Below are 12813 nucleotides of genomic sequence, written 5' to 3'. Positions count from 1 at the left end.
TGAGAAAGGGGAAAGAAGCAGTCCCCCTCAGAGCCCTGGTAACCTAGAGGGCAAGGGGGGGGCGCTGATACAAATCGGACCGTTTGTGCCATGGAGCCCCTTTCTAGGACTACCCTCCCCCCCCCCGCCCCCACCGGGGAAGCAGGAATGGCTGCACCAGAAAATACAGCGACTAAGTTCTAAACAGAGTAACAAACAGAAAGTTTGACAGTGAAAAGTAAACTAAAAACACAGTATGTAAAGTGGGGCATATTTTAGCCTCAGTTGTCGCTGGTGACGGGATGAAGGCAATTTCGTTTCATTGCTTTGCTCATCTATTTTGTCTCTAAAATTGTGATAGTCTTCTAATGGAGTAGGGTCTTCTGAGCTGGATCAGAAGAGTGTTGTGGGTGAAGGAGGAGGGAGCTGGCTGTCTCTGGACTGGGCACAAGGAAGGACCCCAAGGGGGGGAGGGCCTCTCAGCACTAATACCTGAAATTAGCCTGTCAGCCCCTCATCTCGGCAACACACGGACTTGATCCTCCTTTAAATGTAAATCCTTCTTCTTCCTCCCTCCACTTCCTCCATTTTTATAAGCTGATCCCAGTCGCCGAGTGAAGACACGATGCAAAGGGAAGCAGGGAGAGCCCTAGGAGCCCAAATCCGACAAAAACTAGAGGCGAAAGTCACATCATTCATTCATTCATTCATTCAGCAGATCCGACGCTGTGTGGGAACACGGGGGCGAAGTGGACACCCAGCCCTTGCTCTCTGGTGCTCCCGTCTGGACAGTGGGAGGCACCCTGTTGACCCCTGCCTCCTGGAAGGGGTGCATTATGAATCTGCCCACCACCCCCCTCCCCGAAGAGTTTTGATGTTAAGACGAGAAACTGAGGCAGAGAGAAGCAAGGCGCCACGGCTCGGTCACATTTTCCAGTTAAACCGCTTCGGAAACACCATGGGACGGCTCCGTGCTGGGTCCAAGTGCAAACGGCCTTCCCCCTCCTTCTCCCGGGGCAGGCAGAGCCCCCGAGAGTCCTTCGGGGGGCGGGGCGGAGGGTCCGCCGATGCCCCCGCCCCCTCATCGGCGTCCGGGTCCGGCCCAATCTCCTCCCCGTCACACCTGGGGGAGCGAAGAGATCCGGGGAGGCCGCGGACCAGGCCATGCCCATCGCCATAGAAGTGGGGCCACCCCAGGGCCCCAGTTCGGGTTCTGGGACCAGGGCGCGCGCCCCGGGGCTAACGCTGCGCTCCAGGCGGCGCGGAGAGAACCAAACCTTGGCCCTCTGCGGCGGCCTTGCTCCGGGTTTCCTTCCCATTTGAGAGGCGGGAAAACCGAGGCGCACAGCGGGGAAGGGGCCTGCCACCTGTCACACTTCTGTCTCGGTCGGAACTGACGGAGAGGATGGGAAGGAGGAAGAAGGGGGTGAGGGCGGCAACGACCCTCCCGGGACCTCTCTGTCCCCTAAGGCCCCGCACCCGTAAAACAGAGGCGCACTCACGCGGGCCTGTGTCCGAAGTAACAGTCCTGACAGCCATAAACTGAAGGCCCTGGAGCTCCCAGTTCCGAGGAAGGTTTCACGGAGGCCTTCGGGGAGGGTCCCCGGTGGGGCGCCGCGGCCGGCCGTGCGGGCCCTGCCGCGCCCCCTCCCTCCCCTCGCGGCGGCCGCGCTCCTCCCCCGGCTCTGCCTCCCGCCCGCCCGCCCTCCTTCCCTCGCTCCCTCCCTCCCCCGCCCGCCCGAGCCCGCGCGGAGCCCGCGCCGCAGCCAGAGCGCGGGCAGCGCCGAGCGGGCGGCGGGAAGGCAGCGGTGTCGGGCGGCCCGCCGCCCCCGCTAGGCCCGGGCCACGCACACCCGCTAGGCCCGGGGAGAGGCCGGGGACGGGGCGCGGGCGAGGACTCGCCGCCCGGCCCCGGGGGGCGTCCCAGAGCGAGGACTGCCGGGCTCGGGTCCAAAGTGAGTGCCGGCGGAGGACGCGCCCACCGGAGGTGCGGCCCCGCGAGCTCCGGGCCGTGGCCACCCGGCTCTGGGGTCCCAGGAGGAAGGTGACGGCCGAGGAGCGCGGTCCCTGAGGGCGCGGAGGAGCCGGCCCGGAGGCCGGGCGGCAGGGAGCCGCGGCGCGCCGCCATGCGCGGGGCGCTGTAGCCGAAGGCGCGGGCCCGATGGAGCGGGCCGGGGCGCGGGGGCTGCGCGGCGGCGGCGGCCCGCCGGGGCTCCGGCTCGCGCTCGGGCTGGCGCTGCTGCTGGCGCGGCCGCCGTCGGGCCGCGCGGGGGCCCCCGAGGCGCAGGAGCCCGCGGAGCCCGGCACGGCAGCCCCGGCCGGGGGCGACCGCTGCCGCGGCTACTACGACGTGATGGGCCAGTGGGACCCGCCCTTCAACTGCAGCTCGGGCGCCTACAGCTTCTGCTGCGGCACGTGCGGCTACCGCTTCTGCTGCCACGACGGGCCGCGGCGCCTCGACCAGAGCCGCTGCTCCAACTACGACACGCCGGCCTGGGTGCAGACCGGCCGGCCCCCCGCGCGTGCCCGCGACGCCGCCGCGCCCCGGGACCCGGGCCGCGAGCGCAGCCACACGGCCGTCTACGCGGTGTGCGGCGTCGCTGCGCTGCTCGTGCTGGCCGGCATCGGGGCGCGCCTGGGCCTGGAGAGGGCGCACAGCCCGCGCGCGCGGCGCACCGTGACCAGGTGAGCGCGCGCCAGCCGGGGCCCCGGGGCCGGGATCCCCGCCCGCCCCGCCTGGACGGTCCTTCCCGACCGGTGGGCGCCCCCTCGCCATCCTTCATCCTTCTCGCCCGTCTGGAAACTCTGGCCCTCTCAGCAGCCCCCTCCTCCTGGTTTTTCCTTCCTGTTTCTGTCTCCAGGTCTGTGACGCCCCCCACCCCCACTTCATGGAGGGAGACAGCTGATACCGTCTCCCCTTGACCTTCCGGAGGGAGCTGGGTGCTGAGCCCTCCGCCCCTGCGGCTCCCTCCTCCTCCTCCTCCCCCTCCCCCTCCCCCTCCCCCTCCCCCTCCCCCTCCCCCTCCCCCTCCCCCTCCTCCTCCTCCTTCTCCTCCGGAGTGCGCGGGAGAGCTGGTCGTCCCGGACAGAGGGCACAAAGACCGCGTACCCAAGAGAGGGGGCCTGGGCCCACTAGTGCGGGGTGGGGGCGTAGGCTGATGTAGCGGTGGGTGTCTTAGGCCCCCACGGTAGGGAAGGGAGGGAAGGGGCATTTTCTGTAGCTCTCTTGGGTCTCTCCCCTCCTGCTTCTCTCCCCACTACCCCCACCCTTCCACTTGCCTTCCACCCCACCCCCATAGCTGTGACTCAGGCCTGACCTTCTTTCCCTGGGGAGAAGGCCTCCTCCCACCCGCTCCACTCAATACACAACCCACCCCATCCCAGACAGGGGTCAGGGTCTCTCCCTGTGTAGGAAGGCGCTGGAAATGTGGGGGACACAGATTCATTGTTGCTGAGGCCAGGACAGGTGCTAGCTGAGTCTGAGCTTTGTGTGAAGTGGGGTCTACAAGTGGGGTCTTAGCTCGAATGGGGACTCTGGGATTCTGTGTCCTCACCCTGGAACTCTACGCCCACCCCCACACTCACACGCTGACATGCCCCCAGCCACCCCATGTACTGGGGCCTGTGCCCTCCTCACCCAGGTCTGGGCTCCCTTGGGTGTGCGACAGGCTGGTATTTAGAGGTGACAATAGAGACGCCCCCATGCCTGGGTAGGCCAGGTATGGAGACTTCCCGCCTCCTAGACTTCAGGGGCAGGGGATGAGGGCTTCCCGGGCACTCCGCGGCACCCCCGTCTCCCGGACAGCTGCAGGGCAGAGCTGGGCTCTGCCGCTGTGCTGCTTTGGTGATGTGGAGGCTCTCATCCTGGGTCCTGGATGCCGTGGGGGCAGATCCTGAGTTTGGAGTCCCTCGGGCTGGGCAAGGAGGAGAAGTCAGGGCATGTCCTTGACTAGAGTGGAGTCGCTGGAGCTGAGGGCCGTGAAGGTGTCTACACCTCTAGGCTGGGCCACCTAGCTGACACGTTCCCCTAGAGCCCACTTCACCCACAGGGGGCGGGGAAGGAGGCCTGGTGATGCATCAGGACGAGCTGGCCCACCCGTGATGTGCCGTGTGGCCTAGGCCTGTCCCTTCCTCTGTCTGGGCTTCAGCTCCCATGTGCCCTTTATTTTCTCCTCTGGGGAGATCTGGAGCCCAACTTAAGCTCATGTGCGGGTGTGTGCTGAACCCCTGCCCCCGCTCCCCCGGAGTCTCACCCTTAATTCCACTGTGTTGAGGTTGATGGTCAGCTCCCCTCCAAGCTCAGAGGGCTTGGAGGGGAGCTGGAGTCTGTCCCTGGAGAAAGTTGGTGCAGAGGCCCAGAGGCATGAAAATCGCTGAGGTGTTTGGGAGAAGTGGCAGATGGGTGCTGGCGCAGAGCTGGGACCACCGGGGCGGGCGGCAGAGGAGCGCGCAGGGCGTGAAGATCAGCTCAGGCAGGCATTCACGTCCTGCCACACTGCAGCCAAACAGCACCTACCCCAGAGGGCTCACCTCTAGGGCGCGTCTTGGTGCTTCAGCCATTTGAGGCCCCAGCCCCAGAAGGAGGGAGGGTCAGACTGCGCCAGAAGAAAATCATGGATTCTGAGCACCAAAGGCAGCTGCGCTGGAGGCTGGGTCTGGCTGTCTGCAGGGAAAGCGCAGTCAGAAGCTGTCACACCTGGGTGGGGCTGGGTGTCCTGGTAGCAGGGAGGTGGCTGCCCAAGGTCACATAGTCTTGGATGAAGGGGCTGCCCCTGTGGGATCTCCTGGCTCCTCCCTCCTCTTACCTGTCTGTCCCCCCCTCCATGCCTGTGTGGCAGCTTTGTCCCAGGACCCAGCAGAAGCCCCTGCTGCGGGAAGGGAGTTACACTGGCAGGTAAAGAAGGCTTCCTGGAAGAGGAGGGATACTGGTGGGGTTTGAAGAGTGAGTAGGAGTTTTGTGGAAGGAGATGGAGGAAAATTGTCGGCACGGGGAACAGCACAAGCCCCGTCCAGGGGCCTGATACACTTGCAGAGCTTTCACTGGGAGAGGAGGTTCGACTCGGATGGGTCTTGGAGAATGGACTCTGGGAGCAGGGGAGTCTTTGAAAAACAAGGTAGTCCTGACCACACGTGACCCCATTAGAGTTTCCTGACCTGCTCTGGAAGTGCCCAGGTTGGGGAGACCAGATGTGGAAACTAGATGTGTAAGATCAACCGCAGGGCAGAGGCCCAGAGAGGTCGAAAGGGTGACAGAGTGGTGGCTGCTGGCCTTAGATAGGCCAGGGCCTGGCCAGTGGGGAAGCAGGAGGTCGGGAGGGCTGCTTCTCATGCCTCTTTCCCCACAGGACACTCACAGAACTTCTGAAGCAGCCGGACCCCCAGGAGCCACTGCCCCCACCCCTGGGCCCACCTCTGGGTAGCTGTGTCCAGGTGCAGATGGGTGATGGCCTCCCCCGGGGCTCCCCCAACAGCACAGGTGTGTAAGCTGGGGGACCGGCAGAGGTCGATCTACAGCACAGGGACTCCCTTGTCTGATGTGGGCCTGGGAGCAGGGGAAGGTGTGTGCTGAGGGGGGCAGGGGCTCTTAGCTGACTGTCTCGCAATTGGAATGAGCTGCCGGCCTCTGCACGTGTGCGAGTGGGGGCTGGGCAAGCCGGTCAGCTCCTCTGGTGAAGGGAGGGAGACCTGCTGAGGTGTCCTGCAACTTCCAGTCACAGGGACTCCATGAGGAAGGTTCCAGATTCAGGGTTCCCTGGCTCAGGCTGTGGTTCTAGGGCTTGACTCCGTGCTGGGGTGTGTGTGTGTGGCCGGGGCGGGGGGGTTCTGCCTGGCACCAGCCTGTGGACCCCTCTGGGCCTTTTTCTCCAGGCTGGAGCCTCCCTCTTGGCCTCTTGCTGGTGAGGCAGGCTTCACAGCAAGCCCCCTCCCCTCCCCTCTGTGGGTTCTAACGGCCTCAAACATTAGCTCCGTCTCCTGAGAAGCAGGTCCTGGGACTCAGTGCCTGGCCCAAGCTGGACATGCTGGGGAGTCATCCATTGGGCTAGCACCCACTCAGGGCAGCCTGCTGTCATTCATGTTACTCGGAGCCAGGCCCCTTGCTCTAGGCCCGGAGATTCTGTCAAGTTAGGTTCCTCTCTCAGTCTCCCTCAAGTAGCGCGCCCCCCCCCCCCCCCCGGCCCCACGAGCTCTTGCTCAACTGCAGTTGGGTGAAGACAGTGAAGAGTGCTCGTGCAGGTGGAGAGGGTCCTCCCGTCAGCAGGCCGGGTCTCCCCTTCCCTTTCCCCGCTCCAGACAAGAAGCGCCCCAACAACGTGCCCCTGGGGTCAGCAACACCGGGACCCCTGCGTGGCCCCAGGCTGCAGGGCAGTGGCAGCATGACGCTGCAGCCCGACTACGCCAAGTACGCCACCCTCAAGGCAGCCGCGCTCAAGGGCGCAGGTGAGTGGCCGGGGAGCCCTGTGCGGGGAGCGCCGGGCGCTGCACCCCGGGTATCCAAGCTCCGAGATCACAAGGCTCAGGGTCCCCGTTCCAGTTCCACAGTTCCCAGCCTTGCGGGTCAGCGCTCCAGCCAGCTTCTGTATCGCGCCTACGCAGCCAATCGGCTCCCGCGCCTCGGCCTCCCGTCCCCTCACCGGGCCACCCGGCTGGTCCCCCACCGCGGCAGCCAGAGCCCCGGGCGTGGAGACCCGCGTCTCCCGCGGCGGGTCCCCGGCCCGCCCCGCCCCCGAGCCGCTGAGGCCCCGCCCCCGAGCCGCTGAGGCCCCGCCCCCGAGGGCTGACCACCCCCCGCCCCGTTCCGCCCAAAGAAGCTGAGGCCCCGCCCCTGCGGCCTGGCCTCTCCCTACCCCATCCCGCGAGTCGCTGGGGCCCCGCCCCCGGGGCCTGACCTTGCTCCCTGGCTCGCCCCCACTGTCCCCGCAGAAGCTACCGCACAGGACTTCTACCAGCGTTTTCCCGCCACCGAACCTGCCCCGCGGACCCTCCCGGCGCGGGCTGCGCGGCCCCGCGAGGACTTGCCCGCGCTGCTCGACGCCTGCCCCTGGGCCCCGCCGGGCTACGCGGCCCCCGTGGGCCTCGCTCCGTCCGGTCACTACAAGGCCTGGATCGCCGGCCGCCAGGCCCGGCCCGCCCCCCGCGGCCACTTGGCGACTCAGGCCTCCCCCGCACCCCGGCGGCCCGGCCACGCGCCCCGGCGCCAGTTCAGCGTGGAGAAGCTGCCCGAGGCCTTCAGCCCACAGCCCCCTGGCCTTTATGGCAGCGCGGGCCGCGGACCCCGGCACCTGAGCACCAATAGCAAAGCCGAGGTCACCGTGTGAAGACGCGGCCCGCTGGTTCTCCCGAGCCTTCGCGTCTCCTGGGGCCCTCGTCTGCCTGGGGGTGCGCCTTGGGCCGGTTCCAGGGGAGGAGGGGCGCCGGCCATGGAAGGCCAGCCCTTCCTTATGCCTGCCCAAACTGGACTGGGGCCTTGGAGCCTGCAGGGCTAAGAAGGGGCCCACTGGGGAAGGCCAGTGGTTCTGTTCTCGGGGCCCTAGGGCCCGGGTTCCTCATGTAAATAAAGCCTTTTCTGTGGCTCCCATCCCTGACAATAAAGGAGCCCCGGCTTGGCTGTGACAGGCACTGATGGTGGAGGCATTGGTCATTGACTGGACAGACGGCGGTCCGGGCAGAGGCACAGCATGTGCAAGAGCAAAGGACTGCTCCGGGAGCTGCCGGCAAGTGTTCTGGGAGCCAGGGAGAAGTGGCTGGAGAGGGTAGTCAGGGTTGAATGCCAAGCTTAATGTCTGCACCCGTGGGAGCCATGGGAGAGGGGCAGTTGCGCCCCAGCCATCTCGAGGCTCCAGAGCACAGGGGAGAGGGCTATCTGGGAGCCTGAGGCCCCCTGGAGGGTCCATGCCCCTTCCTGGAGGTGAGCCCCCGCCCCCAGCCAGTCACTCACTCTACATCTTGAGTTGGTTGAGCTGGGCTGATCCTCATTGACATAATCTGGCCCTGAGCCGGCACCTGGCTTGCAGGCCACTTGGCCGGCTTGGTCCAGGGCCACCCCCCTAATGGGTGTGGGCAGTGGGCCAAGCGGACAGCTGGTGCTCAGAATGGGGGAGCCTCCTCCCAGTAGCTGCTCTGGGGGCAAAGCGAATGGGGATGCTGGACATCGAGCCTTGGCAGTGCCCCTACTGCGGGGAGCTCACACATGCTCAGCTGGGCCAGCTCTCCCCTTCCTGCCAGCCAGGCTCCGGGTACCTAGCCGTGTCTCAGGGCATTGCCAGCAGCCTGGGTGTATGAGTTTTGTTGTACCAGGGATGGTTGGGGAGGTTGAGGTCTGGGTTATGCCCCTCAGTGTGTAACATCAACAAAGCCGCCCAGTTGGGCCTCAGTTTCCCTCCTGTGTACCCTAGGCATCGTATACTGTTTTAATGACAATGGTCACCATCTGTTGCTGCTTTTATTTAGTCCTTACAAAAGCTCCATGGGTGTGTGCCTTTATAGATGAGGAAATTGAGGTTTTGAGACCTAAGTAACTTGCCAAGGTCACCCAGCCGATTAGTTTAGGACTCTTCTGTCTTCTGCAACTGTGAATCTGATGAATGGCAGGCAGGGCAGTCTGGGGACGAAGGAAGGTCTGAATGTGTGTCCTGGCAGGGGTGGGGTGGGGCAGTGCTGCTCCCCAGGAACAGGCAGTCTCAGATCTTCCTCCTGGCAGGGCTGCCCTGAGGCCCCCCCAGCCCCCAGCTCTTCACCTGGAGGAGGGCCCACCTCAGTCTTCTGGCTTTTGAGGAATCCAAGGCCCAGAGGCCGCAGGACAGAACAGAGCCAGGAGTCCGTGGTCCTGCCTGCAGTGAGGACCCCTATGGCTGGTAGGGGAGACAGTCCTCAACTGGGGGTGGGGTGTCCCGGGCCTATCCTGCAGCTGTGTAGAGAGCCGGGGGAGGAGGGTGGGTGCTGAGTCATGGAGCCTGCAGAGACTCACAAGAGGATCAGGTTCCTGGGCACATCGGCCACAGCCACCCACCCGGGTGACACAGGCCCTGACAGGTGGGTGCAACCCCTGCTCATTTTCAGTCCCAAGGACCCTAGATCTCCATCCCAGGGGGGGCCAGGCTGAGGCTACGGGCAGGGCCACCACCGGAAATGCTGCAGCTGGGCCCCTCCTGGCTGCTCTGGCCCTCGGGACAGTGTGGCCTGCTGTGACTCACTTCTCAGCCAGGCCAGGTCACAGACCCTGCTCTCCCCGCCCCAGACTCATCCCCAGCTCACTTCAGACTGCTCCTCTTCCCGCCCACTGCTGCCTGTGGTCTTGCCCTCAGCCGCCACACAAGTTAAGGTACTTAACTCTAACCGGTACTTTGTTGTGTGTCGTATCATTGAAACCCGCCAACAGGTCTACGGGGACTTGGTCAAAGGTGGGGACTGTCAACCCTGTTGCGCACCCCTGTAAGTGGAGCGGAGGTGAGGCCCTGCCCCAGGTGGCCCAGCCGGGAAGTACGGGAGCTGGACTTGGATGTGACTGGCGGACCAGGAAGGGGAAACTAAGGGGCAGCCCACCCAGTAGGGGGGAGATTTATCTTTGAGGGGTGAGCACACACGGGCTTAGCACCCCAAATCCAAAACCCCCGCTGCTGTGCGCAGCCAGCCGTGTCCTGGATATAGGGACCTCGGCCTCCGGCAGCGCCTCGGGCTGCCCTTCTGTCCCAGGTTCTGTCCTGGCAGCGGCATCGGAAGGGAGGGGACCGTGTGGGTCGGGGAGGAAGGTCCTTCCGACTGAAACCTTCCAGGGGCTTCTCAGCACAGAGGGAGGGGCTGTCCTCAGTCCCTGACCCCCCAGCAGCCAAGCCGCGCAGCCACCTAGTCATGACGGCGGTCACACTACAGACCCTCACACGCCTCCTGCTGGGTGGTACCAGTCTGTGTTTATTGAGTAACTACATCCAGGACACAGTGAATGATTCCGTATCAAGGAAGCCATAAGTGTAGCCCCTTTTCCATGAAAAACCACCCCCTCCCACCCCTAAAACAATAATGAGAAAAGGCACGGTATATACACATGACACAAGGGCTGGCTCATGGGGGGTGGGGTACGGCAGGGGCCACAAATGACAGTGTCTGTGGGGGGAGGGGCAGCAGAGACAGAAAAGGGGGTAAGGTCCAAGCCGAGCCATTCCAGCCTGCACCTGGTGTCGGGGGAGCCCCCACTGCGTGCACCCCCCAGTCTGTGCTGGGGCCCCTGCACAGGCGGGGAGAGAAGGCAGCCCCTCTCAGCCTCACAGCAGGCTCTGGGGTCTCAGGCAGTCCTTGGGTCCTGCTAGAAATGGCCTCAGGGGAGGCACCAACCCGGGGCGGGGGGGGGGGGTCCAGAAAAGTGGGACTTTTCCTCCCAGGACCCCCGTCAAGGCGGGGGGGCCTTATTCCCAGTGTCCACCCCAAAAAGGGATGGGGAGGGATTGGGGGTTGGTCCCTGCCACCCTGGCTTATTTTCAGGTCCAGAATTAGGGATAAAAATAGACTGGAGATGGAGTTGGAGGAAGGAGTTGGGGTGGGAGGGAACTGAGAACCCACACTGAAGGCCCCTGGTCCTCCGTCCCGCTGGGTGGCTTCGCGTCTCCCAGCCCCTGGGCCTACCCTGAGCTTGGGCTGACATCCCAGGGGGCGGGGGCGGGGGAAGGAACAGGACAATTAAATAAGATACCATTTATTTTTTAAAAAATTAAAAAATAATGCCGACGTTATTTCACCCAACCCCAGGCCTGCCCCCTGCCTCCCACTTGCCTCCCCAAGGCTGGGCTCCCCGCCTTCCCTGGCTGTCCTGTGTGATAAAGAGAAAACAATGAACTGGCTTTGTCAGGCACAGGGGAGGGGACACAGACCCAAGGAGAGAAATAAAGATGCCACAGCAACTCAGCCCTGCATCACGGCAAACCCAAGCACACGGATATAAAAACATCTGTATAAAAAGGGGGAAAGGGGCAAGCTGGGCACAGTGCCAAGGGTGAAGCGCTCTGGTGCCCAGAGACCTATGTCCCCCACGGGGAAAGCCTGATAAAAAAAACCAGGAAGCAGGAAAGGGGGGTGTTCGGGGAGAGAAGAGCTGGGGAGGGTTGAGGGCTGGAGGCAGGGGCCAAGCAGGTTGGGAGCCACCCGCTGCTTTCAAGTCAGGGAGCTCCTCAATGCCTGCCCTGCCCTGGCTTTCCTCTGCCAGCCCCGTGGGCCCCGGGGCCACGGGCAGCTCTCCACAGCAGCTCTGGGGGGCTCGGCCCAGGGGCCTACCAGGCTGAGGTGGTCGACCAGCCTCAGCAGGCAACAGCTCAGGAGACAAGGCTCATCCCACAACTCCCAGAGGGAGCAGGGCGAGAGACCAAGAGACAGAGGGAGGAGGGCGAAGGAGGCAGCGGGCTGAGGTGGGCAGAGCCCAGGGGTCAGGAGGCGGCGATGGCCGTGCCGCCCCCCAACTTGACAATCATCTGCTGGCAGTCGTTGCACGAGCGCCGGTCACCCGCCTTCTCCAGGGTGCGGGCCGCCTCAGCCAGCAGCACCGCCCGCTGACCCGGGGAGGAGAGGAAGGACAGCGGAAGGTGGCGGCAGGCCAGCAGGATGGCGGTGGCCCGCTCTCGCTGGCCGGGCCAGGCGTCCACCTCTCCTGCGGGAAGGGCGAGATACGTGGGGGGACCAGTCACCGGGAGCCCTCCAGGACGCAGGGGCTGTTCCAAGGGCTTGCTGTGGGCGTGTTATTGGACCTCAGGCCCACCCAGTGAGGTGGGTTCCGGTGCCCGCCCTGGTTCACGGACGACCACGGAGGATCACGGAGGATCGTGGCTAGTACCCCGCAGCTAGTATTCGGTGGTGGGGTTGAGATGCCCCCCCCATGCAGTGTGGCTCCAGGGACACCCCCCACCCCCAGCACTGGGACAACATCTCCCTGCTCCTGAGGCTAGACTCACAAGCCCACCAAACCGCAGCTTTACAGCGTTCCCGATTCCTCCCCAGCAGCCCCCCGCCGAACCAAGCCTCGGGCTGCTCCTGTTCCCGCGCGACCCCCGAGAACACTGCAGGTGGGGCTACCCGTGGGGCTCAGGCCCAGAGCTGGGTCGCCGGCCAACTCACCGTGCTTGGTGCCCTGAGCGGCGCGCCGGCGCAGACTGTGCTCCAGCAGCTGGTGGGTGCGGGTGGGGCTGGCTCCGGCCATCAGGCGCACGGTGGCTTCATGCAGGAACACCTGGGGAGGCGCAGGGGGACATGGCCGTTCGGACCCCAGCAGATGCCTCTCCCGGCACCTCAGCGGCTGCCCCGACGGCAGCCCTTCCCCCGACATGACCCTGCCCTGCTCTCCCCGTGGAAGCAACCTCTGTCCTCACTGGGCCTTCCAGTCCCAGCCAGAAGCGGGGAGCACGGCACAGGCAGGCTGGGGGGGGGCAGCCGTGAGCCTGAGCCAAGAAAGACGAAGAGGACGGCTCCCCTCTCCTGGACACGAAGAGAGCGCGGACACACCCCCTGGGCTGGAAGACAAGAGGCCTGGGTGCAGCCTTAAGTCCTGGGGGGCTGCCTCCAGCTTGAGAACCGGCCGAGGTGGGGCAGGGGCAGCCGGAGGCAGGGGGTGGCTCGCTGGGCGGGCACCAGGGAGGCTTTGTCCTGTTTCCTTCAGTTGCTTCAGAAAGCAAGGCCAGAAGGTTTCCACGTGAAAGTGCAGCTCTTCTGTAAATACGAGTCCCTGGGGAATGGGAGGCAAGGCCTAGATCTAGAATTCCTTAAAATCTCCAGGCTCCTTTATACTTTCGGATCTCCATCTGTGGGAAGGCCACGGGGGGAGCACTGAAGAGTGTCAGCAGCAGGGAAGCAGGATGGAAA

General features: G+C 64.6%; 2 protein-coding genes across 4 annotated transcripts in view; one reads left to right on the top strand and one right to left on the bottom strand.

The window, feature by feature from the left end:
- Positions 1–2140: 2140 nt before the first annotated feature.
- SHISA8 (shisa family member 8) lies at positions 2141–7596 on the top strand. Its single transcript, XM_028115618.1, has 4 exons — positions 2141–2664; positions 5325–5455; positions 6271–6417; positions 6901–7596. Exons 1-4 carry the CDS (start codon positions 2141–2143, stop codon positions 7293–7295), a joined length of 1197 nt encoding a protein of 398 aa, XP_027971419.1. The 3' UTR covers positions 7296–7596.
- A 2269-nt stretch (positions 7597–9865) lies between these two features.
- The window catches only part of SREBF2 (sterol regulatory element binding transcription factor 2), a 66148-nt gene continuing 63200 nt past the window's right edge, over positions 9866–12813 (bottom strand). For all 3 annotated transcript variants that reach the window (XM_028115449.2, XM_028115450.2, XM_028115452.2), the window contains 2 exons: positions 12073–12184; positions 9866–11608 (listed from right to left, as the gene is read on the bottom strand). In XM_028115449.2, the coding sequence (XP_027971250.1) occupies positions 11388–11608; positions 12073–12184 (333 nt within the window). In that variant the 3' untranslated portion in view covers positions 9866–11387. The remainder of the gene's footprint in view (positions 11609–12072; positions 12185–12813) is intronic.

This window comes from Eumetopias jubatus, unplaced genomic scaffold (assembly GCF_037043125.1).
Source record: "Eumetopias jubatus isolate StellerSeaLion01/CBP00866 unplaced genomic scaffold, mEumJub1_p1.0 scaffold_8, whole genome shotgun sequence".
Taxonomy (NCBI): domain Eukaryota; kingdom Metazoa; phylum Chordata; class Mammalia; order Carnivora; family Otariidae; genus Eumetopias; species Eumetopias jubatus.
Note: the sequence above shows the minus strand (reverse complement) of the source record. Positions and strands in the feature narration are given on the sequence as shown.

What these genes read in the sequence shown, in the direction of transcription:
- SHISA8 (XM_028115618.1), top strand. Translation starts at nt 2,141, where the DNA reads ATGGAGCGGGCCGGGGCGCGGGGGCTGCGCGGCGGCGGCGGCCCGCCG. An exon ending in GCGCGGCGCACCGTGACCAG is followed by an intron (nt 2,665 to 5,324) that starts GTGAGCGCGCGC and finishes CTTTCCCCACAG; the next exon opens with GACACTCACAGAACTTCTGA. An exon ending in GGGCTCCCCCAACAGCACAG is followed by an intron (nt 5,456 to 6,270) that starts GTGTGTAAGCTG and finishes TCCCCGCTCCAG; the next exon opens with ACAAGAAGCGCCCCAACAAC.